General features: G+C 45.0%; 1 protein-coding gene across 4 annotated transcripts in view; it reads right to left on the bottom strand.

Moving 5' to 3' along the window:
• LOC143785420 (syntaxin-binding protein 4-like) overlaps positions 1 to 27,195 on the bottom strand; it is a 68,045-nt gene that overhangs the window by 4,526 nt on the left and 36,324 nt on the right. For 2 of the 4 annotated variants that reach the window (XM_077274253.1, XM_077274255.1), the window contains exons 1-13: positions 10,105 to 10,788; positions 9,138 to 9,211; positions 7,931 to 8,026; positions 6,408 to 6,477; positions 6,252 to 6,326; positions 3,220 to 3,302; positions 2,950 to 3,076; positions 2,728 to 2,860; positions 1,031 to 1,137; positions 756 to 906; positions 585 to 651; positions 401 to 498; positions 108 to 204 (exon numbers count right to left, since the gene is read on the bottom strand). In XM_077274253.1, coding sequence (XP_077130368.1) covers positions 108 to 204; positions 401 to 498; positions 585 to 651; positions 756 to 906; positions 1,031 to 1,137; positions 2,728 to 2,860; positions 2,950 to 3,076; positions 3,220 to 3,302; positions 6,252 to 6,326; positions 6,408 to 6,477; positions 7,931 to 8,026; positions 9,138 to 9,211; positions 10,105 to 10,250 — 1,324 coding nt within the window. In that variant the 5' untranslated portion in view covers positions 10,251 to 10,788. Of the gene's footprint in view, positions 1 to 107; positions 205 to 400; positions 499 to 584; positions 652 to 755; positions 907 to 1,030; positions 1,138 to 2,727; positions 2,861 to 2,949; positions 3,077 to 3,219; positions 3,303 to 6,251; positions 6,327 to 6,407; positions 6,478 to 7,930; positions 8,027 to 9,137; positions 9,212 to 10,104; positions 10,789 to 27,195 lie in introns of those variants that run through there. The other 2 variants (XM_077274254.1, XM_077274256.1) reach the window with 2 other exon arrangements.

Below are 27,195 nucleotides of genomic sequence, written 5' to 3'. Positions count from 1 at the left end.
ATTTCAGGAGAGCAACAGAGAGCGACGTCCACTCGTTGTGAAGTGAGTGATGTGATGGGGCAGTGCCGTGATGTGCGGAGGGTGAACACGCACTGGGCTGTACCCACCTCCATACGCCACCGTTCCCTGGCAGTCTGTGATCAGGCCATGGTGCAGCTCTCGCCTCTTCTCATCGGATATTTCCAGCCCGAGGATCTCCAGGATCTGTAATATCAGCACAGCGATGACGAACGAGCCAAGAAAGGGATAACCATGTCTTATGAGTATACAGATCTGGTTTATATCACATCATGCCAAAATACAAAACATGTGCGGCAGAATTGTGAATGCAGCTCTGGAGGGAGAATGATGTGATGTCCCTCAGTGCGGCTACATTCGGTGGACACCGATGGTCACTCACCAAGTCCAGCTTCTCCTCTTTGATACGGACATGGGGATCTAAGGAGACTTTCTGTTGGCTTCCTGCAGAAGTTCTGTGATTTGCCGGAGACGATGGAACTGCGATGAGATGTGATATTATCCAATGTAATAAGACCCCCACAGTATAATGTGTGGCCACCGGACTGATCAGCGAGCCCACTTACCCGATATTGTCAGCTCTGGGGGGCAGATATCGGGGGATGGAGAAGGCACGTTATTTTCATGTCGGCACTGAAAAAAATATACAATATAGTCACGCACTAAAGTGAGCTGCAATAAAGATCACTCCACTGGTTTTGCACCAGGGGATGTACCTGGACCTTTTGCCCTCTCACCTCTGGAGATCGGACGTGGACCTTAAGTCTGCAGGGGGACAGTCCATTTCCCACAAGCCTGTGCTGCAGCAAAGAAGAACTACTGGATACGGAGGAACTGCGAAGTCGGCTCAAATTTGGTATGAAGGAAACGTCTGTGCAGCTGTTCTGTCTTAGAAAAAGAACAGGGTTATATTAGAAGGAGGACGAGATCTCAAGGTTGTAACCACCATATATCGGACCAGCCAGTCCTGTTCCAATGGTCGTAGCTCCAGATTGTTTGGTCCGGTACTCACCTGAACCGGGCTCGGGCCAGAATCCGTTTGGCTTCCTCATTGGTGACTCCAATCATTGAGTCTTTGTTAATAGACAGCAGCTGGTCTCCAGATCGTAGTCGTCCGTCCTGAGAAGTAGGTACGAAAGGTTTAGGGTTACAAAAACATGGATGGCATCATGTCTGACTACATCCTCATCCTTAAGGTTATCCTGAGCTCCATGCCATGGTCTAACTCTAAGGTTATCCTTAACTCCAAGCCATGTTCTAACCCTAAGGTTGTCCTTAACTCCATGACATGGTCTAACCCTAAAGTTATCCTGAGCTCCATGCCATGGTCTAACCCTAAGGTTGTCCTGAGCTCCAGGCCAGGCTCTAACCCTAAAGTTGTCCTGAGCTCCATGCCATGGCCTTACACTAAGGTTGTCCTGAGCTCCAGGCCAGGCTCTAACCCTAAAGTTGTCCTGAGCTCCATGCCATGGTCTAACACTAAGGTTGTCTTTAACTCCATGCCAGGCTCTAACCCTAAGATTGTCCTTATCTCCATGCAATGGTCTAACCGTAAGGTTGTACTTAATTGCTTGCCATTGTCTAACCCAGGGGTGAGGAACCTCAGGTCCCAGTGCCATTTACGGCCCTTGATGACCTTTTATCAGGCCCCCGAGCAGATTCTCAGAGACCGCTTTCTTGAGCAGGGAGGTGTATTTTGATTACAACCAGCTCATTAATTTCTTCTTGCTCTGTTAGCACACACATGCAGCGTTCACTAGTAAACACTGAAGGGCATGCAATGAAAGATTACGTCCTGACACCAGTGACAGAGTCAGGATGCACTTTGTGGGCGGAGTACGGGCCCCGAAGGATGGTATAAATATCCAAATGGCCCTTCGCGGAAAAAATATTCCCCACCCCTGGTCTAACCCTAAGGTTGTCCTGAGCTCCATGCCAGGCTCTAACCCTAAGGTTGTCCTGAGCTCCATGCCAGGCTCTAACCCTAAGGTTGTCCTGAGCTCCATGCCAGGCTCTAACCCTAAGGTTGTCCTGAGCTCCATACTATGGTCTAACCCAGAGGTGGGGAATTTATTTTCTGCCAAGGGCCATTTGGATATTTATACCATCCTTCGGGGGCTGCACAAACTCCGCCCACAAAGTACATCCTGACTCTGGCACTGGTGTCAGGACGTAATCTTTCATTGCATGCCCTTCAGTGTTCAGTAATGAACACTGTGTGTGCTAACAGAGCAAGAGGAAATTAATTAGCTGGTTGTAATCAAAATACACCTCCCTGCCCAAGAATGCGGTCCCTGAGAATCTGCCCAGGGGCCAGATAAAAGGCCATCGAGGGCCGTACATGGCCCTGGAGCCTGAGGTTCCAAAACCCCTGGTCTAACCCTAAGGTTGTCCTGAGCTCCATGCCATGGTCTAACACAAAGGTTGTCCTGAGATCCATGCCAGGCCCTAACCCTAAAGTGGTCCTGAGCTCCATGCCATGGTCTAACCCAGAAGGTTGTCCTTAACTCCATGCCATGGTCTAACCCAGAAGGTTATCCTGAGCTCCATGCCATGGTCTAACCCAGAAGGTTGTCCTTAACTCCATGCTATTCTTTAAACCTAAAATTACCCTTAAGTAAATGTCAGTCTCAAACCGAAAAGTTGAACCTTAACCCCATGCCAGTAACTAGCCCTAATTGTCCACAACTATATTATCGTCTGCCTTACCCGATAACTGTCTCCCTCAGGAAGCACCTCTTGCACATACACCATAGGCCCCTCCTGTCGATTGGAGCCTCCACTGATCACCAGACCCAGTCCTGTAGACTTAAGTATGGAAATATTCTGGACTCCCAAGTCACTAGGAAAGAATAGAAGTACTGGGATGTCATAAACACGGAGTCCACAAACTTCTGAAGAGTTATTTTATCTTCTGGACCTCTACGGTACCTTGCTGTAGAGTATGAAGACACCCCGCTGCTCCCGCCAAATTGGCTATGAGAGCTGGCAGGACTCAGAAGCAAAGGGCTCTGGGATCGTGAGGACGACTCTGAGGACGTGCTCTCCAGGTACCTGCCTGAGACACAGAGCAACAAGGGGAAAGCAAAGAATAAAGGAGGCTGAAAAGGCATACCCATAAGGGTGAACACACATACAACAGAAAATCATAGTCACCAATTTTAGTGCAAATATCTCCAGAATATCCGATGCTATACTCACAGCTGTGCATTATGGGGGAACTTCTGGAAGATCCTGTGTCACTGTGAGAGCTACATTTCTCCAAGAGTTCTGAGAATTCCTTCCTAAAATATAATATTCAATGCAATCTGTATACTGCTCTCTATATACAACTGGTATAATACTGCACCTATGTACAAGAATATAACTACTATAATACTGCTCCCTATGTACAAGAATATAACTACTATAATACTGCTCCTATGTACAAGAATATAACTACTATAATACTGCCCCTCTGTACAAGAATATAACTACTATAATACTGCTCCTATGTACAAGAATATATCTACTATAATACTGCTCCTATGTACAAGAATATAACTACTATAATACTGCTCCTATGTACAAGAATATAACTACTATAATACTCCTCCTGTGTACAAGAATATAACTACTATAATACTCCTCCTGTGTACAAGAATATAACTACTATAATACTGCCCCTATGTACAAGAATATAACTACTATAATACTGCTCCTATGTACAAGAATATAACTAATATAATACTGCTCCTATGTACAAGAATATAACTACTATAATACTGCTCCTATGTACAAGAATATAACTACTATAATACTGCTCCTATGTACAAGAATATAACTCCTATAATACTGCCCCTATGTACAAGAATATAACTACTATAATACTGCTCCTATATACAAGAATATAACTACTATAATACTGCTCCTATGTACAAGAATATAACTACTATAATACTGCTCCTATATACAAGAATATAACTACTATAATACTGCTCCTATATACAAGATTATAACTACTATAATACTGCCCCCTATGTACAAGAATATAACTACTATAATACTGCCCCTATGTACAAGAATATAACTACTATAATACTGCTCCTATGTACAAGAATATAACTACTATAATACTGCCCCTATGTACAAGAATATAACTACTATAATACTGCCCCTATGTACAAGAATATAACTACTATAATACTGCTCCTATGTACAAGAATATAACTACTATAATACTGCTCCTATGTACAAGAATATAACTACGGTACTATAATACTGCCCCTATGTACAGGAATATAACTACTATAATACTGCCCCCTATGTACAGGAATATAACTACTATAATACTGCCCCTATGTACAAGAATATAACTACTATAATACTGCTCCTATGTACAAGAATATAACTACTATAATACTGCTCCTATGTACAAGAATATAACTACTATAATACTGCTCCTATGTACAAGAATATAACTACTATAATACTGCCCCCTATGTACAGGAATATAACTACTATAATACTGCTCCTATGTACAAGAATATAACTACTATAATACTGCCCCCTATGTACAGGAATATAACTACTATAATACTGCTCCTATGTACAAGAATATAACTACTATAATACTGCCCCCTATGTACAGGAATATAACTACTATAATACTGATCCTATGTACAGGAATATAACTACTATAATACTGCCCTCTATGTACAAGAATATAACTACTATAATACTGCTCCTATGTACAAGAATATAACTACTATAATACTGCCCCTATGTACAAGAATATAACTACTATAATACTGCCCCCTATGTACAAGAATATAACTACTATAATACTGCCCCTATGTACAAGAATATAACTACTATAATACTGCCCCTATGTACAAGAATATAGCTACTATAATACTGCCCCTATGTACAAGAATATAACTACTATAATACTGCTCCTATGTACAAGAATATAACTACTATAATACTGCCCCTATGTACAGGAATATAACTACTATAATACTGCTCCTATGTACAAGAATATAACTACTATAATACTGCTCCTATGTACAGGAATATAACTACTATAATACTGCTCCTATGTACAAGAATATAACTACTATAATACTGCCCCTATGTACAAGAATATAACTACTATAATACTGATCCTATGTACAGGAATATAACTACTATAATAGTGCACTGTTGGGGTAGGACTGTATGTGGATGACTATATAATACAGATATTGGGCCTCCATTACTGCGCTCTTTACTTTACTTCTCTGATGACAGCAGTTACATTTATATTACCGTACAGCTGTCGGCAGAGCGGATTACTCCCCAGGGGGTCCGGCTGCCTCTAGGATAATGACTTTTCAAGTTGATCCCATATTACCCCCTGTAGATAATGACCGCTTCGACCTCTTTACTTTTTACAGGATTTATCGTTTGGATACAAGAGATGATTTTTATTTTCCAGAATTTTTCTAAGAGTCTCTAATCAATGAACATGCTGGTTTGAGATAACGGGGCCTATTTGGCCACAATGTAGTAACTACGTCCCTGACTAAATCTTATTTTTCTATTTCTGCCCAATTTGGAAAAGTTTTAGAAAATAGTAATTGGACATGATGCATTAGATGAGAAAGAGAAAAATAAAAAATATGTTAACTATAAATGGCAGGTCTCTTAGAGGGATCGTCAGCGCATCGATATGTGTGAGGGTCAGAGTTTTTGCCTCTGGGCGGTGATAGAGAACATGTGATGCCATGTCGGTGGCGCTCGTGAACAGATGCCAGGTTGTGCAGATGGTAAATAAATTAGGATATTTCTCACAAGATGGAGAGCATTAGGCGCCATCTTGTCCGTAGGTCTGAAAATCCATGATACCTCTGGCGGTGCTACCTCTCCTCCCTCAAGGTATTGAGGAGCTAAAGTCAGGCCCTAACATGATGATGTCTTCAAAGTTAAAGTGGTGGTCTCCTGAAGACAACCTATGTTGATGGATCCCTCTAATTGGGACCTCATCCTCTTCTCTGTATTAGCCAGACCCGCGAGTCGATTCCTCTCCACCCAGCCATATATTATGTGGTCATGCTATGTGATTCTGCCGAGGAAGACCATGGGCCAGAAGAACAACCATGCCCTGATCGTTGACAACCTCTGAAGGAAACCACAGTCCTGCGATCGAGGAACCTCATGTAGAATACGCCGATGATCCAGAAAGGTTAGACAATCAGAAAAGATTTCCAAACCTGGCTTCTTCATCCCGAGCAATGAGGAGTCGCATGTAGCCGGTAGCAGACGCCATCCGTAAAATGTCCACAGCTCTGTGGAAAATTGATGAGAAATTAGTCTCACAACTCGATATGAGAACCCCGGAAACTAGCGATCGGTCGGCCAGATGTTACCTGTCGTTTGAGACTCCGAGCAGACTTTCTCCATTCACCTCCAGAATCTGATCTCCAGGAAGCAGGCGTCCTTAAAAAAAAGGTTGGATATCAGCTCCAATGGTGTGTAGACAACCTATACAGCTCTATAGACCTCAAAAAACATGGAACATGGATCCAAGATAAAAACTGGACCACATTATGTGGCTGGCTAAAAGTAAGGTTGAAGGTTGCGAGAGGTCTTGGAAATTGCTTTAAGGAAACAATAGTGAAATCCAGCATGAGGGTAGCAAAACCAGGGTTGGATGCTGCTGGCTGAAGGTGATGGAGGACACCAATAGAGGAGACTTCTAGCTGAAGGTGATGGAGGACACCGATAGAGAAGACTTCTAGCTGAAGGTGATGGAGGACACCGATAGAGGAGACTTCTAGCTGAAGGTGATGGAGGACACCGGTAGAGGACACTTCTAGCTGAAGGTGGGGGAGAGGATCAGTAAAGAACTTTCTACCTGAAAGTGATCGAGGGAACCAGTAAAGGACCTTCTGGATGAAAGTGATGGAAGAGACCAGTAGAGAACACTTCTGGCTGAAGGTAACAGAAAGGACCAGTAGAGGACACTAATAACTGGTTATAACCAGTAGAGGACCCTAATGGCTGGGGATGACCAGTAGAGGACTCTAATGACTGGGTATGACCAGTAGAGGACACTAATGACTGGTGATGACCACTATAGGACAATATTGACTGTTGATGACCATTATAGGACACTAATGACTGGGGATGACCAGTATAGGATACTAATGACTGACGATGACCAGTATACGACACTAATGTCTGGCGAAGACCAATAAAAGACACTAATGACTGGCGATGACTAGTACAGAATACTAATGACTGGGGATGACCAGTATAGGATACTAATGGCTGGTGATGACCAGTATAGGACACTAATGACTGACGAAGACTAGTATAGGACACTAATGACTGGCGATGACCGGTATAGGACACTAATGACTGTCGATGACCGGTATAGGACACTAATGACTGGCGATGACCGGTATAGGACACTAATGACTGGCGATGACCAGTATAGGACACTAATGACTGGGGATGACCAGTATAGGACACTAATGACTGGCGATGACCAGTATAGGACACTAATGACTGGGGATGACCAGTATAGGACAATAATGACTGGCGATGACCAGTATATGACACTAATGACTGGCGAAGACCATTAAAGGACACTAACGACTAGTGATGATCGGTAGAGGACACTAATGACTGGGGATGACCAGTATAGGACACTAATCACTGACAACAACCAGTATATAACTCTAATGACTGGGGATGACCAGTATAGGACACTAATGACTGACAATGACCAGTATAGAACACTAATGACTGGTGGTGACCAGTGTAGGACACTAATGATTGGTGATCTCCAGTTTAGGTCATGAATGACGAGTTGGATCTGCTGGTGGAAGGCAATGATAGATCAGGATAAGGACCCATCAAACTATATGTCAAAACCTTATCCTACCATCGGAATAGGCAACTCCACCAGGAAGGATTCTTTTCACGTAAACTCCATATTCTTCTCTACTGAACTCCCGCAATCCTCCGATTACCTTAATGCCTGTAACATAAATTGCTTTATTAGGACCTGGATCCAGGAACATGGTGCCATCAGCTCATTCCCCTCCATACGTCACCTACCGTAGATAGAGATGGAACATGATATTAATGGCTCACCAGGCCCATGGGAATGAAGGGGTCAATCTTCCCCCTCGGCCGTTCGGTGACAATAGCCGCTCTTCTCACATTTTTATATCCCATTTTCATTCTTCCGTCACTGATTCAATTGAAGTAATGGTCTCATATTTCCCCAAACAATCCCACAAATCCTCTTAGGGAAGGGTCACCGCCAGAGAATAAATCCCGCATGATTACAGTGAGGGTTGATTGGTTTATATGACGGAAACTGGAAGCCCCCAATCCTGACCATAACATGGAGAAGCCCAAAATTGATCCGTCAGCGGCTTTCAGGATTCCTGTGGGGCCAGGCTGCAGCGGGCGAGATCATGGGATCCTGGGAGCACCATCTCTATCGTAATCTATACCTAAGCAGAGTGTCCTATACAGCTGCCATCACTATCCACCCTGCGTGGCATACAGTCCACTCCATTATGGTCATGAACCAGGGGGCTCAGGATGATCAGACATCTTTCCTGACCGTTAAGTGGCACATGGATAAAGATAGGAATTTTGACATCTCCTACCGGACTACCAACTATTGTATTTGGCTTGTAGAAGTGAAGTCATCTTACATGACAGAGGAGAACAGGAAACAGAGTAGAAATGCCCCTTTAAATACCCAAATCCTAAAAAAAGTGGTCCCCCACCTCCCATATGCAATCTCTAATACTGTTGTCTTATGTGGCAGAGGACCTCCTCAGACATCGGGGCGCTGGGCAAATCCCATTTTGCATTTTCTGCAGGATTGTCCCACAAAATCGGAGGCAAACTGAGTAGAACTCTTGCAAATTTGCATGAAAGTGGGAGTTAACGCTTTTATCTGTGCTCCTCGGGGGTGGAGTTTAAAAGTATCCAGCCAATGAGAATGTAAATGTTGGAAGCTACAGCCCCAGTTGGTGCTAACAGCTCTGCACCCCCTATAATTATGTCAACGCCTCTCTGCAAAAAAACAAGCAATTCAACTGCCACAGGAGAAGGATTTAGGGTCTCACCTAGTCCATTCACGCAGTCGTTGAATTCCATGCAGTAAACGGTTCGATCCATTCCGTAGGGACCCATTAATGTCCTGTGAACACAGAAACGATAGGGGATCAGCGGACATCATCTTTCTACTTTGTGGACCTATTCTGGGAAGACCCGGCTCACGGCGGACAGGGATTCTGCTCAGTAGGGGACCAAAAGCAATGGTGACGATAGCACAAGTCACGAAGGTTCTGAGGAAGAACAAGAGAAGACCCAAGGGAGAAACCCACTCCACTATGGCGGAATGAGGCGTACGGGTTGATCACAAGTGATCACCTCCTGATCAGTTGTTTTGCTGAATGAATTGCAATAAAGCACAGTGGGCCCCTAGATGCGAAGCCATGTTAGAGCAGGCAATCAGCTAGTGGCCATTTGTCAGTGGCGCGAGTCAGTTCATGCATCTCATCATGATATATACTGCATACATTAAGAAATTAATTAGCACCAATGGTCTCATTTTGGGCCACAGAGACCCTCTCCTCAGGCTTCACCTTCCTCATCCTGTTAAAAATACAAATTTTAATGACCTGGAAAATGGCGAAATTGGGTTTTATATCCCATTCCTTGGGATATAAAAGTCCCATAAACGCCCTGAAGGTTTTTTCATATTATCTTATTATCAGAGATCTATCGATTCTCATCCAGTGCCGGCTGCGGCACATCCTAAAACACGAAACAGATCCCCCCCACCCCATATATACAATAATGAAACCCCCGAAAAGGACCACAAAACCCCAAACTGATCGAGATCTGGCAATGAAAGAGTTAAAAATGTTACCGGAGGTTCGGAACCGTTGTCTTTTTAACTCTTCCCAGTCCGGATTGTTGCGTAATAGTCATTGTGTAGGGGACTGTGAGCCGATGTGACCTCTGGGGTGTCGTATCAATCCCAAACATCTGCTGACCCGAGTCTATGGGAACCGGCGCCCGTCTCACCTGCTGATCATCATGGCCCCTTTACAGAAGATGGACACGGACGGCATCCTCTTGGACTGCAGCGTGATGTGACCGGGGACATGAACACGGCCAAATGGGGAACGTGAGGGTGACCGGCCCCATATGTGCAGGGGAGGGCTCATCATCGCGTGGAAGCTGTTCCTCAGCGACCACCCCTTGGCACTAAATGGGTCACTGAGGACCAAAGTCGGCTCTAATCTGTGCCAGTTAGCTGAGTGTGCAGCCAGAGGCTTTTCTATGTGAAGTCAGCTTGAAGTTGCGGCTTACATGACGACTGCCATGAAGTAGACATCATTCATGGCCAGTACGGGGCTGACACCGCCGGCCGGCAACACTGGGGGCACGGCTCGAATCTGTCCAGGATGACATCTGAAGGGAGACTGTACACTTTCCCACAGTTTAGGTGATTTTTCCTGCACATTTCTCCCTTTCCTTTATAATTGGTTAATGTGTTAGTCAGAAAATTCCCAATGACACAAGCATTTAAAAAATACCACAATACAGCGCCCGAATAATTCTCCGATACAGCCCCAAAATAAGACCACTATACAGTCTCTGAATAATACCAACATGGAGGATACAAATAAAACTATCAAATAATACCACTATAAAGCGACCAAATAATACCACTATAATGCAACCAAATAGTACCACAATAATGTGACCAAATAATACCACTATAATGCGACCAAATAATACCACTATAATGCGACCAAATAATACCACTATAATACAACCAAATAATACCACAATAATGTGACCAAATAATACCACTATAATGCGACCAAATAATACCACTATAATGCGACCAAATAATACCACTATAATACAACCAAATAATACCACAATAATGTGACCAAATAATACCACTATAATACAACCAAATAATACCACAATAATGTGACCAAATAATACCACAATAATGTGACCAAATAATACCACTATAATGCGACCAAATAATACCACAATAATGTGACCAAATAATACCACTATAATGCGACCAAATAATACCACTATAATACAACCAAATAATACCACAATAATGTGACCAAATAATACCACAATAATGTGACCAAATAATACCACTATAATGCGACCAAATAATACCACAATAATGTGACCAAATAATACCACTATAATGCGACCAAATAATACCACTATAATACAACCAAATAATACCACAATAATGTGACCAAATAATACCACAATAATGCGACCAAATAATACCACAATAATGTGACCATATAATACCACTATAATGCGACCAAATAATACCACAATAATGCGCCCAAATACCACAATAATGCAATCATATAATATCAATATAATGCGACCAAATAGTACCACAATAATGCGACCAAATAATACCACTATAATGCGACCAAATACCACAATAATGCGACCAAATAATACCACTATATTTTGACCATATAATACCACTATAATGCGCCCAAATAATACCACTATAATGCAACCATATAATACCACTATAATGCGACCAAATACCACTATAATGCAATCATATAATATCAATATAATGCGACCAAATAGTACCACAATAATGCGACCATATACCACTATATTTTGACCATATAATACCACTATAATGCGACCAAATAATACCACTATAATGCAACCATATAATACCACTATAATGCGCCCAAATAATACAACTATAATGCAACCAAATAATACCACTATAATGGAACAAATACCACTATAATGCGCCCAAATAATACCACTGCATTATTGTACAGTTCCTAAGGAGTCTGCAAATAATACCACCATGTAGCACCCAAATAATACAAAAAATTCTCTGACACAGCTCGAAAATAAGACCACTGTACAGTCTCTGAATAATAGGATTCAAATAATGCACCCGTATACCACTATAATGTGACCATATAATACCACTATAATGTGACCATATAATACGAGAATAATGCGACCAAATAATGCCACAATAATGCAACCATATAATACCACTATAATGCGACCAAATACCACAATAATGCAACCAAATAATACCACTATAATGCGACCATGTAATACCACTATAATGTGACCAAATAATACCACAATAATGTGACCAAATAATACCACAATAATGCGACTAAATAATACCACAAGAATGCGACCAAATAATACCACAATAATGCGACCAAATACCACTATAATGCGACCAAATAATACCAATATAATGCGACCAAATAATACCACAATAATACGACCAAATAATGCAACCATTCAATACCACTATAATGCAACCATGTAATACCACTATAATGTGACCAAAAACCACAATAATGCGACCAAATAATACCACTATAATGCAAACATATAATACCACAATAATGCGACCAAATAATACCACAATAATACGACCAAATAATACCACAATAATGCAAACATATAATACCACTATAATGCGACCAAATAATATCACTATAATGTGACCATATAATACCACTATAATGCAACCATATAATACCACCGTACTGCCTAGCATTACAGTACAGTCAGTGCCTACCGTAAGTAATACCACTATGGAGTCCACAAATAATACAAGCAGAGAGTCCCTGAATAATTCTACCAGTCTCCAAACACGTGACTATACAGTCCCTCAATTATATCTACATAGCGAGTACAAACAAACCCATTTTATAGTCACTCGATAATACCACCAGACTGCCTAAACAGAATTACAGCACAGTGCTTAAATATTACCGCTACAGAGTCCACAAATAATACCACCATACTGCCCCTAAATATATTCCCATAGAGTGTAAAATAAGACCATACTGCTGTCTCTAAATTATACAATTATCGAGCACATAAATAAAACCGTCATACAGTCATCAGATAATACCACCGTACTGCCTTGCATACCAATATGCATAAATTATACAGTTAGAGAGTCCAAAATGAAAACCGTCATACAGTCTCAAAATAAAACTACGATAATGTAACCAGATGAACCCACTGCGGTGCCTAAATAATACCACTGCAGTCCATAAGGAATAATCCAATAATACAACCATACAGTCCCTGATTATTTCTACCATTCTTTGATGAAATAATACAATGAAGTTCCTGACTAACACCGCCATAGAGTGCAAAAAATGAAACCATAATAAAGTCACCAAATAGCAATATAAGGCACACAGATAATAGCGCAGTGCCGAAATAGCATTACAGCGTGTAATTAATACCGTTATGAGCGCCATAAATAATATCAATATACTCTACCTGAAAAATACAACGATAAAAGTGCTGTGTAATCCTCCCATACTGTCCTAAAACAACGCCACAGTATAGGTCCTTCATTATGCCACCATACCGTGCACATACTAAAAGGATATGCTATTAGCAAGTCATATAACTCTACTGTAACCGCCCAAAATAGCAGAAGCATACACTGTCCTAACCGAGATACTGCCACAGAGACCATGAAGAATACCAAGTTACTAATGTAACCATATTATAGCGGCACAGTGCCCAATTAATACCACTATGAGGTACACAAATAATACCGCCATATGGTGCCCAAATATTACAACTAAGAAGCCTCTGAACAATGCTACCATAAAGGAACCACAATAATACAACCAAATGATTAGTCCTACTATGGAGCACACAAGCATAACCCAATTATATTAATGGGGTGTACACTTTTGGGGGGTCATTTGTATTTTTCCTTTAATGTCTGTATTTGGGATGTTGTGCGGTTTGCCTCCTGCAGCCTCTGTGTGGCGCTGCCTAGTGCTGGCTGCAGAATGAGGTAACTGAGGCTCCGTCAGTGAGCGGAACGTCTGTCCCTCTGTTATCTGTCTTCTTCCGAGCTCCTCTCAGCTGATTTATGATGACTGAGAACAGGCAGAGGGATCCGGCACATGTGGGTCTGTGATGGCGCCTCTTCCCATCCTGCGGACAGCGCTAGGTCTGTCAGTGACCACCTCTGCTGACGTCACCTGACTGATGACCCCATGACAGACGGCCTGGGTCCTGGCAGGGACGGGGCGACCGCTGCTCTGATACCACTGATATACTGAGCCGGTAATGTCGGCCCCGTACACGGCACTAAGGGGTCCGGGACTTCAGTGACCGCCGCAATAACCGGACCAAAGATTTGTACAACAGCAACAATGAAATCTCTGCAATCAGAGCTTATGTTTTATCACAGCAACCAATCAGAGCTTAGCTTTCATTTTACCACAGCAACCAATCAGAGCTTAGCTTTCATTTTACCACAGCAACCAATCAGAGCTCAGTTTCCATTTTATCACAGCACCCAATGAAAGCGGAGCTTTCCTTTTACCTCAGCAGTGTGGTGAGTGAGGCCACTGCAGCCGTCTTTTCGTGCGCCCCTCGCCGCGGCGGTGCAGCCGTGTGTGGCGGGTGGGATTATTTCCGCTGTCTGCCCCCCCTGTGATCCCCGCGCCTGTGCAGATCCTCTGTAAACCATCGCTTCCCGGCATAAATAATGCCGCTCTAATCTTTTCTTGAAAAGTGATTATGCTCAGCACAATGACCCACAGGCCCGGCAGGGTCAGCGCCGGTTACATCACACGCTGACGCCGAGGTTTCCATCTGTGGCTCGCTGGTAAGAAGGAGCTGACGCTGGGAATAATAGGGCAGTGATGGCCTCTGTGCACTGATGGAGCAGGGTTTATTGTAAAAAGAGCGGAACTAGCCACAGAAAGCAGCAGAAGACAATAGCGGGGGAAGGGGCCGGCAAAAGTCACCGGTCTGGTCACCAATCCATAACCAAGGACTAAACCACTGGCCCAGCAGGACCAACGAGGCGTGCAGCGAGGGACCGATCACAAACCAGTGTTTGGGCCAAAAAATATTCCCTTGGATCACCAGGGACGGTATTACACATACACCACTAGATCACCAGGGACGGTATTACACATACACCACTAGATCACCAGGGACGGTATTACACATACACCACTAGATCACCAGGGACGGTATTACACATACACCACTAGATCACCAGGGACGGTATTACACATACACCACTAGATCACCAGGGACGGTATTACACATACACCACTAGATCACCAGGGACGGTATTACACATACACCACTAGATCACCAGGGACGGTATTACACATACACCACTAGATCACCAGGGACGGTATTACACATACACCACTAGATCACCAGGGACGGTATTACACATACACCACTAGATCACCAGGGACGGTATTACACATACACCACTAGATCACCAGGGACGGTATTACACATACACCACTAGATCACCAGGGACGGTATTACACATACACCACTAGATCACCAGGGACGGTATTACACATACACCACTAGATCACCAGGGACGGTATTAGGCTGCTTCACACATCAGGTTTTTTGTTTCAGGCAGAATCCGGCAATTTTTGAAAAAAACGGATCCGTTTTTTTTTCCCATAGAGTTGTATTAGCGCCGGATTGTGCCTGAAGGACGTGCGTTTCATCCGTTTTGTGCCGGATCCGTCCCTTCAGGTTTTTTTGCCGGACACAAAAAACGTCCCCTGCAACGTTTTTTCTGTGCGGAAAAAAAGCCTGAAGGGACGTTTGCGGCAATAAACGCATGGAACAGATGTGTGAATGAACGGTTCCGGATACCGAATCCGTTTTTTGTACACTGAGCATGCCCAGAAGCTTTGTTTTCGATTCTAGCATGGGAAAAATCTCTCTCTCTCTCCCCCCTCTCTCTCCCCCTCTCCCCCCTCTCCCTCTCTCTCCCCCTCCCCCCTCTCTCTCTCCCCCTCTCTCTCTCCCCCTCCCTCTCTCCCCCTCTCTCTCCCCCTCCCTCTCTCCCCCTCCCTCTCTCCCCCTCCCTCTCTCCCCCTCCCTCTCTCCCCCTCCCTCTCTCCCCCTCCCTCTCTCCCCCTCTCTCTCTCTCTCCCCCTCTCTCTCTCCCCCTCTCTCTCTCTCTCTCTCCCCTCTCTCCCTCCCCCCTCTCTCTCCCCCCTCTCTCCCCCTCCCCCTCTCTCCCCCCTCTCTCCCTCCCCCCTCTCCCCCTCTCTCTCCTTCCTCTCTCCCCCTCCCCCTCTCTCCCCCCCCCCTCTCTCCCCCTTTCTCCCCCTCTCTCTCTCTCTCCCCTCTCTCCCTCCCCTCTCTCCCTCCCCCTCTCTCCCCCTCTCTCTCCCCCCTCTCTCCCCCTCCCCCCTCTCTCCCCCTCCCCCCTCTCTCCCCCCTCTCCCTCTCTCTCCCCCCCTCTCCCTCTCTCCCTCTCTCTCCCCCTCTCCTCTCTCTCCCCCTCTCCCTCTCTCTCCCCCTCTCCTCTCCCCCCCCTCTCCCCCTCTCTCTCCCCCTCTCCTCTCCCCCCCCTCTCCCCCTCTCTCCCCCTCTCTCTCTCCCCCTCTCCCTCTCCCCCTCCCGAATTTAGCCTGAAACAAAAAACCTGATGTGTGAAAGCAGCCTAACACACACCACTAGATCACCAGGGACTGTATTACATATTTACCACTAAATCACCACAGACTGTATTACATATTTATCACTAGATCACCAGGGACTGTATTACATATTCATCACCAGAGTCTGTATTACACACACATCACTAGATCACCAGAGACTGTATTATAAATGTACTAATAGATCGCCAGGGGATCATTATATCAATACACTTCTAGATCATCAGACAACTCGATATAATAACAGCTCACCAGGGATCACTTGACTTCTGAATCACCAATGACTGACAAGAACTAAACCGCCATATAACCAGAAATGAGGCAAAGAATACAAAGAATTTGGCACGGAGTATTGTATTATCACTCAGGACTGAGAAAAGAAAGTATCACTGGATCTCCAAGAATTGATTAAGACCACTGGATCCCCAGGGACAGGATGATACATAGAACACTGACTTTCCAGGACCTGTGTACAGGATACAATACCAGACACATGGGGCATCACAGGGACACAATAGGGATTACTGGTCACAATGGACCAGAATTCTGGCTCCGATGGCGGCCCGGTCTCCCACAGTTCTGTGTTATAGTCATACACGGCTATGTGTGGCCCCGCAGCAGACATGACAAGCAGATGTCTCATCATAGCATGTCATCCACCCATATCTGCTGATTACTGACCCCAGCGAGCCGTGTGATGGAGCCACTGACCCAGTGCTGCAGCCACAGGGAGGTCACCCTGTAACACTGATCCCACTTGTCATCTGACTGTGCCATAGGGACCGACTGGCCTGAATGTTACAGCGGATCATCGTTATAAACCGGAGACATGTCCATATCCGACAGCAGTCTGCACAGAGCCAGAGGCTGACACAGGAAAGCAAGGGAAAAGATGGCGCTACAGACACACAAATATACGCTGCTCAAAAATATAAAGGGAACACTAAAATCCCACATCCTAGATATCTCTGAATGAAATATTCCAGTTGTAAATTTTTGTTCATTACATAGTGGAATGTGTTGAGAACAGTAAAACCTAAAAATGATCAACGTAAATTACAACTAATATCCCACGGAGATCTGGAGTTGGAATGATGCTCAAAATCGAAGTGGAAAATCAAATTACAGGCTGATCCAACTTCAGTAGAAATGCCTCAAGACAAGGAAATGATGCTCAGTAGTGTGTGTGGCCTCCACGTGCCTGTATGACCTCCCTACAACGCCTGGGCATGCTCCGGTTGAGAGGGCATATGGTCTCCTGAGGGATCTCCTCCAAGACCTGGACTAAAGCATCCGACAACTCCTGGACAGTTTGTGGTGCAACGTGACATTGGTGGATGCAGCGAGACATGATGTCCCAGATGTGTTCAATCGGATTCAGGTCTGGGGAACGGGCGGGCCAGTCCATAGCTTCAATGCCTTCATCTTGCAGGAACTGCTGACACACTCCAGCCGAAAGAGGTCTGGCATTGTCCTGCATGAGGAGGAACCCAGGGCCAACCGCACCAGCATATGTTCTCACAAGGGGTCTGAGGATCTCATCTCAGTACCTAATGGCAGTCAGGCTACCTCTGGCGAGCACATGGAGGGCTGTGCGGCCCTCCAAAGAAATGTCACCCCACACCATTACTGACCCACTGCCAAACCGGTCATGCTGAAGGATGTTGCAGGCAGCAGATCGCTCTCCACGGCGTCTCCAGACTCTGTCACGTCTGTCACATGTGCTCAGTGTGAACCTGCTTTCATCTGTGAAGAGCACAGGGCACCAGTGGCGAATTTGCCGATCCTGGTGTTCTGTGGCAAATGCCAAGCATCCTGCACGGTGTTGGGCTGTGAGCACAACCCCCATCTGTGGACGTCGGGCCCTCAGACCATCCTCATGGAGTCGGTTTCTAACCGTTTGTGCAGACACATGCACATTTGTGGCCTGCTGGAGGTCATTTTGCTGGGCTCTGGCAGTGCTCCTCCTGTTCCTCCTTGCACAAAGGCGGAGGTAGCGGTCCTGCTGCTGGGTTGTTGCCCTCCTACGGCCCCCTCCACATCTCCTGGTGTATTGGCCTGTCTCCTGGTAGCGCCTCCAGCCTCTGGACACTACGCTGACAGACACAGCAAACCTTCTTGTCACAGCTCGCATTGATGTGCCATCCTGGATGAGCTGCACTACCTGAGCCACTTGTGTGGGTTGTAGAGTCCGTCTCATGCTACCACGAGTGTGAAAGCCCAACCAGCATTCACAAGTGACCAAAACATCAGCCACAAAGCATTGGTACTGAGATGTGGTCTGTGGTCCCCACCTGCAGAACCACTCCTTTATTGCGGGGGTCTTGATAATTGCCAATAATTTCCATCTGTTGTCTATTCCATTTGCACAACAGCATGTGACATTGATTGTCAATCAGTGTTGCTTCCTAAGTGGACAGTTTGATGTCACAGAAGTTTGATTTAGGCTACTTTCACACTTGCGTCGGTACGGGCCCGTCACAATGCGTCGGGCCGATGTACCGACGGAACCTGTGAAATTTGCTGTAAGACGTGGGCAGCGGATGCAGTTTTACAACGCATCCGCTGTCCATTCTGCAGTCTGGGGATGAGGGGGCGGAGTTTCGGCCGTGCATGCGCGGTCGAAAATGGCGGACACGACGCACAAAAAAAGTTACATGGAAAAAAAACGCATCCTGAGGGCAACTTTGCAGGATGCGGTTTTTCTCCAAAACGACGCATTGCGACATGCGTCACACGACGCAAGTGTGAAAGTAGCCTAAGGCTACTTTCACACTAGTGTCGTGCACTGCACGTCGCAATGCAACGTTGCAGAGCACCGACGCAAACTGTGAAAGCGCCGCACAACGGTGGCAGCGGATGCAGTTTTACAATGCATCCGCTGCCCCATTGTGATGTGCGGGGAGGCGGGGGCGGAGTTCCGGCCGCGCATGCGCGGTCGGAAAAGACGGTCACGACGCACAAAAAAACGTTACATGTAACTTTTTTTGTGGCAACGGTCCGACGCAACACGACGCAACCGTCGCACGACGGTTGCGACGTCTGGCAATGCGTCGCACTGCGTCGCTAATGCAAGTCTATGGAGAAAAAACACATCCTGCAAGCACTTTTGCAGGATGCGTTTTTTCTACAAAACGACGCATAGCGACGTGCAGTGCACGACGCTAGTGTGAAAGACGCCTTACTTGGAGTTATATTCCGTTGTTTAAGTGTTCACTTTATTTTTTTGAGCAGTGTACAACCCCTGGCAAAAATTATGGAATCATCGGCCTTGGAGGATGTTCATTCAGTTGTTTAATGTTGTAGAAAAAAAGCAGATCACAGACATGGCGCAAAACTAAAGCCATTTCAAATGACAACTTTCTGACTAATAAACACTAAAAGAAATCAAGAACAAAAAATGTGGTAGTCAGTATTTGTTACTTTTTTTTAACCAAGCATAGGGGAAAAATTATGGAATCACTCAATTCTGAGGAAAAAATTATGGAATCATGAAAAACAAGCAAACAAAAAAACCCTCTACATCACTAGTATTTTGTTGCACCACCTCTGGCTTTTATAACAGCTTGCAGTCTCTGAGGCCTGGACTCAATGAGTGTCACACAGGACTCTTCATCAATCTGGCTCCAACTTTCTCTGCTGCTGCCAGATCAGCTTTGCAGGTTGGAGCCTTGTCATGGACCATTTTCTTCATCTTCCACCAAAGATTTTCAATTAGATTGAGATCCGGACTATTTGCAGCCCATGACATTGACCTTATGTGTCTTTTTTCAAGGAATGTTTGCACAGTTTTTGCTCTATGGCAGGATGCATTATCATCGTGAAAAATGATTTCATCATCCCCAAACATCCTTTCAATTGATGGGATAAGAAAATTGTTCAAAATATCAACATAAACTTGTGCATTTATTGAAGGTGTAATGACAGCCATCTCCCCAGTGCCTTTACCTGACATGCAGCCCTATATCATCAGTGACTGTGGAAATTTGCATGTTCTCTTCAGGCAGTCATCTTTATAAATCTCATTGGAACGGCACCAAACAAACGTTCCAGCATCATCACCTTGCACAATGCAGATTCGCGATTCATCACTGAATATGACTTTCATCCAGTCATCCACAGTCCATGATTGCTTTTCCTTAGCCCATTGTAACCTTGTTTTTTTCTGTTTAGGTGTTAATGATGGCTTTCGTTTAGCTTTTCTGTATGTAAATCCCATTTCTGTTAGGCGGTTTCTTACAGTTCAGTCACAGACGTTGACTCCAGTTTCCACCCATTCGTTCCTCATTTGTTTTGTTGTGCATTTCCTGCTTTGGAGAAATTTTGCTTTAAGTTTCCGATCTTGACGCTTTGATGTCCTCCTTGGTCTACCAGTATGTTTGCCTTTAACAACCTTCCCATGTTGTTTGTATTTGGTCCAGATTTCAGACACAGCTGACTGGGAACAACCAACATCTTTTGCAACATTGTGTGATGATTTACCATGTTTTAAGAGTTTGATAATCCCATCCTTTGTTTCAATTGACATCTCCCGTGTTGGAGCCATGAATCATGTCAGTCCACTTGGTGCAACAGCTCTCCAAGGTGTGATCACTCCTTTTTAGATGCAGAATAACGAGCAGATCTAATTTGATGCAGGTGTTAGTTTTGGGTTTGAAAATTTACAGGCTGATTCCATAATTTTTTTCTCAGAATTAAGTGATTCCATAATTTTTCCCCTGTACTTTGTTAAAAAAAAAGTAACCATTACTGACTACCACATTTTTTGTTCTTGATTTCTTTTAGTGTTTCTTAAAGCCATAAAGCTGCCATTTGAAATGACTTTAGTTTTGTGCCATGTCTGTGATCTGCTTTTTTTCTACAAAATTAAACAACTGAATGAACATCCTCCAAGGCCGATGATTACATAATTTTTGCCAGGGGTTGTATATCAGCACAAAGCATGTTATACTACAGTATGTCTGCACATAGCTGAAGTATTATAGTAGCTATATTCTTGTACATAGAGAGCAGTATTATAGTAGTTATATTCTTGTACATAGAGAGCAGTATTATAGTAGTTATATTCTTGAACATAGTGGGCAGAATTATAGTAGTTATATTCTTGAACATAGGGGGCAGTATTGTAGTTATATTCTTGTACATAGAGGCTGTATTATAGTAGTTATATTCTTGTACATAGGGGGCAGTATTATAGTAGTTATATTCTTGTACATAGGGGCAGTATTATAGTAGTTATATTCTTGTACATAGGGGCAGTATTATAGTAGTTATATTCTTGTACATAGGAGCAGTATTATAGTAGTTATATTCTTGCACATAGGAGCACTATTATAGCAGTTATATTCTTGAACATAGGGAGCAGTATTATAGTAGTTATATTCTTGAACATAGGGGGCAGTATAATAAGTTATATTCTTGTACATGTGAGCAGTATTATAGCAGTTATATTCTTGTACATAGGAGCAGTATTATAGCAACTATACTCTTGTACATAGGGGGCAGTATTATAGTAGTTATATTCTTGTACATAGGGGCAGTATTATAGTAGTTATATTCTTGTACATAGGGGGCAGTATTATAGTAGTTATATTCTTGTACATAGGGGCAGTATTATAGTAGTTATATTCTTGTACATAGGGGCAGTATTATGTACATAGGGGGCAGTGTCAGTCTACACTGCAGTTCTTGCATGTAATTCTGTCTAGAAGCTCAGGATGCTGTGGTGCTTGGCATTATAGGTCAGGTATAAGTCAGTAATCCATCAGAGATTCTGCATCTGTCGCTGTCACATCTGTGTCCTCCTGGAATACACTTATATAATTGCCTCCAGTATCCCCCATGGATGGAATAACCTTGACATGGCGCTGATTTGACAGTCGGCCTCCAGAGTCACATCCTGTCCTTCAGCACTGGAGTCCTTCTTTACCCCACGCTGGACTTGATCTGAACTTCAAGTGACAAAAGCTTTAAGGTACCTTCACACGAAGCGACGCTGCAGCGATAGCGACAACGATGTCGATCGCTGCAGCGTCGCTGTTTGGTCGCTGGAGAGCTGTCACACAGACCGCTCTCCAGCGATCAACTATGCCGAGGTCCCCTGGTAACCAGGGTAAACATCGGGTAACTAAGCGCAGGGCCGCGCTTAGTAACCCGATGTTTACCCTGGTTACCAGCGTAAAATCTAAAAAAAACAAACAGCACATACTTACATTCACGTCCCCCTGCGTCCACTTCCTGACTGACTGAGCGCCGTACAGTGAGAGCAGAGCGGTGACGTCACCGCTGTGCTGCTTTCACTTTCACTTTGCGGCGCTGAGTCAGAGGAGGAAGCAGACTGCAGGGGACGCAATGTGAGTATGTGCTGTTTGTTTTTTTTACATTTTACGCTAGTAACCAGGGTAAACATCGGGTAACTAAGCGCGGCCCTGCGCTTAGTAACCCGATGTTTACCCTGGTTACCAGTGTAAAATATCGCTGGTATCGTTGCTTTTGCTTTCAAACACAACGATACACAGCGATCGGACGACCAAATAAAGTTCTGGACTTTATTCAGCGACCAGCGACATCACAGCAGGATCCTGATCGCTGCTGCGTGTCAAACGAAACGATATCGCTAGCGAGGACGCTGCAACGTCACGGATCGCTAGCGATATCGTTATAATGTCGTTTCGTGTGAAGGTACCTTTAGCCCTTAATCCGATTGGTGCTGATTACATGGACTGTTATGGCCGGGAAGGCAGCGCCTGCATTATATGGGGCTGCTCAGCAGTCACAGCACCCGGGATGATCTGTGTGTTTACTGCTGAGCAAGAGGTTACTGACCGCCGGGTGACAGCTCGCCAGTCACAAAGTAATGTCCTCTCTAATGCCGGAGACTTTACCGTCTGCCCGGAACATGAGCAGGTGAATTAAATCCCAGGTTTCAAGCACCAGACACTTTTTGGCTCTGGAGGATTTATTTTAGCTATAAGTTTTGACGATGGGATGGACGAAATTCCAATAGGAAGAAGAGAACAATGAAAGGTTCAGGCAAAAAATGAAATTCACAGATTTTGTGCTACGTTGGGAATATAAAAATCACAAGATCCAAACTACAGACCTGTAAAAGGTTCTGAGATGGACACAAATGTTGGTTTTCACATTTTGCATCTTGAGTGATGTTCACTCCTTCAGTCGGATAATTATCAGCATTTTATTACTCATGAAGTTTATGTGATGCCTCAAATATTCCCTGCGCTGCCCCTTATTCTCCGTACTCCTGCCCCTTATTCTCCACACTCCTGCCCCTTATCCTCCACACTCCTGCCCCTTATTCTCCACACTCCTGCCCCTTATCCTCCACACTCCTGCCCCTTATTCCCCAGACTCCTGCCCCTTATTCTCCACACTCCTGCCCCTTATTCTCCACACTCCTGCCCCTTATTCTCCACACTCCTGCCCCTTAATCTCCGCACTCCTGCCCCTTATTCTCCGCACTCCTGCCCCTTATTCTCCACACTTCTGCACCTTATTCTCCACACTCCTGCCCCTTATTCCCCAGACTCCTGCCCCTTATTCTCCACACTCCTGCCCCTTATTCTCCACACTCCTGCCCCTTATTCTCCACACTCCTGCCCCTTAATCTCCACACTCCTGCCCCTTATTCTCCACACTCCTGCCCCTTATTCTCCAGACTCCTGCCCCTTATTCTCCAGACTCCTGCCCCTTATTCTCCACACTCCTGCCCCTTATTCTCCACACTCCTGCCCCTTATTCTCCGCACTCCTGCCCCTTATTCTCCGCACTCCTGCCCCTTATTCTCCACACTCCTGCCCCTTATTCTCCACACTCCTGCCCCTTATTCTCCACTTTCCTGCCCTTTATTCTCCACACTCCTGCCCCTTATTCTCCACACTCCTGCCCCTTATTCTCCACACTCCTGCCCCTTATTCTCCACACTCCTGCCCCTTATTCTCCACACTCCTGCCCCTTATTCTCCACACTCTTGCCCCTTACTCTCCACACTCCTGCCCCTTATTCTCCACACTCCTGCCCCTTATTCTCCACACTCCTGCCCCTTATTCTCCACACTCTTGCCCCTTACTCTCCACACTCCTGCCCCTTATTCTCCAGACTCCTGCCCCTTATTCTCCACACTCCTGCCCCTTATTCTCCAGACTCCTGCCCCTTATTCTCCAGACTTCTGCCCCTTATTCTCCACACTCCTGCCCCTTATTATCCACTCCTGCCCCTTATTATCCACACTCCTGCCCCTTATTATCCAGACTTCTGTCCCTTATTCTCCACACTCCTGCCCCTTATTCCCCAGACCCCTGCCCCTTATTCTCCAGACTTCTGACCCTTATTCTTCACATTTCTGTCCCTTACTCTCCAGACTCTTGCCCCTTATTCCCCCTTATTCTCCAGACTCCTGCCCCTTATTCTCCAGACTTCTGCCCCTTATTCCCCCTTATTCTCCAGACTTCTGCCCCTTATTTCTTCAGACTTCTGCCCCTTATTCTGGACACTTCTGCCCCTTATTCTCCAGACTCCTGCTCCTTATTCTCCAGACTCCTGCCCCTTATTCTCCACACTTCTGCCCCTTATTCTCCACACTCCTGCCCCTTATTCTCCACACTCCTGCCCCTTATTTTCCACACTCCTGCCCCTTATTTTCCACACTCCTGCCCCTTATTTTCCACACTCCTGCCCCTTATTCTCCACATTCCTGCCCCTTATTCTCCACACTCCTGCCCCTTATTCTCCACACTTCTGTCCCTTATTCCCTTATTATCCAGACTTCTGCCCCTTATTTCTTCAGACTTCTGCCCCTTATTCTCCACGCTGCCCCTTATTCCCCCTTATTCTCCAGACTCCTGCCCCTTATTTCTTCAGACTTCTGCCCCTTATTCTCCACACTTCTGCCCCTTATTCTCCAGATTCCTGCCCCTTATTCTCCAGACTTCTGCCCCTTATTCTCCAGACTTCTGCCCCTTATTTCTTCAGACTTCTGCCCCTTATTCTCCAGACTTCTGCCCCTTATTTTCCAGACTTCTGCCCCTTATTCTCCAGACTTCTGCCCCTTATTCTCCAGACTTCTGCCCCTTATTCTCCAGACTTCTGCCCCTTATTTTCCAGACTTCTGCCCCTTATTCTCCACTCTCCTGCCCCTTATTCTCCACTCTGCTGCCCCTTATTCCCCCTTATTATCCAGACTTCTGCCCCTTATTCTCCACACTTGTGGCCCTTATTCTCCAGACTTCTGCCCCTTATTCTCCACTCTCCTGCCCCTTATTCTCCACTCTGCTGCCCCTTATTCCCCCTTATTCTCCAGACTTCTGCCCTTCCCCCGGCAGCTGGATATCAGCTTCTGGACAGATCCTGACTGATCGCCGCCTGTTCTTGTCTCATTGAAGCTCAAAGTTTATCACAATTTCCGCATTTTTGTTTGCAGTTTTTGAGAATTGACCGCAGGTTCTCACTGGTGTGGGATCTGGGGAGTTTCCGGGACCCAAAATGTCCATGTTTTGTTCCCTGAGCTGTTAAGTTCTCACTTTGGCCTTGTGACATGGTCTCCATCCCGGGGGGTGGGGGGGAAACATCATTACCATACTGTCCAGGATGATGGGAAGAGGATTAGATCCCATTCTTTATTCATGGCTGCAGTGTTAGTGTGCCCCCTCCATAGATCTTCCAATCCCTCTGCTTCTGTCAGAATGTCCACAATGTTATTCTTGGAGGGAAGTGGCTTTTTTGCTGCCCTTCTTCACACCAAGACACCTCTAGAAGCCTCTGCCCTACTTTGTGTGCAGATGAACTGACAACTGCCTGCTTCCATTTCAGGGCAAGTTCTGTACTGGTGTTCAACCGATCCCATAGCTGAATCCTGTTTATGAGACGATCCTGACACTTGTTGGACTTTCTTGGGTGCTATGAACCCATTTCTCCAGCAATTAAACTGTACTCTTTGGAATTCTTAATGATCCAATAAATGGTTGACTTTGGAACAACCTTACAAGCAGCGATGTCCTTGCCTGTAAAGCCCTTTTGATGCACTTGCATGATTTTCCTTGGAGATAATCGCTGTTAACAGAGTACAAGCAAAAGCCTCGCTTTAGGGTGAACCTGTCATGCTGCCCAAATCGTATGAATGACAGCCTGGGTGCAAGATTGTAGCCGGGTAAATGATTCTGTGTTCGAGAAGAAATATTCTTTGAAGATCTGCTCACTCTTCATAATGCAGGACACCCAGGACAACAGGCAGGGGTTGGATCCCTGGTGTCATCGATAGCGGCCACCTTCGATGCTGGCGTACTGATGCAGATGCGGGCACATGGATATAAATGCACAGGGGTGACACTAACATTCACAGCTGGATTGTCGGTGACGTATCCCATGATGGCGGTGTAGCGAGGACACAGGAGAGGCAGCAGTGGTGGTGTAAAACAGAAGTAAACTTCACTTTTAAGGCAGCAAGTTGATAACAACAGCATGGTGGAACCAAACGATGGTTCCATGACTTATCATTATAGACAATTTGGAGCCCATAAGAGCTGCAGGTTAACCTGGAAGACTGAACTAAAAGCTCATTTTACCGATTTTCTTCCACTCATTACGGGGTTGCTGTACCCCACTGGCCTCCAGATCCCAGTACACGGAG

Source organism: Ranitomeya variabilis, chromosome 7 (genome assembly GCF_051348905.1).
Source record: "Ranitomeya variabilis isolate aRanVar5 chromosome 7, aRanVar5.hap1, whole genome shotgun sequence".
NCBI lineage: Eukaryota > Metazoa > Chordata > Amphibia > Anura > Dendrobatidae > Ranitomeya > Ranitomeya variabilis.
This window is presented reverse-complemented; position numbering and strand designations above follow the sequence as displayed.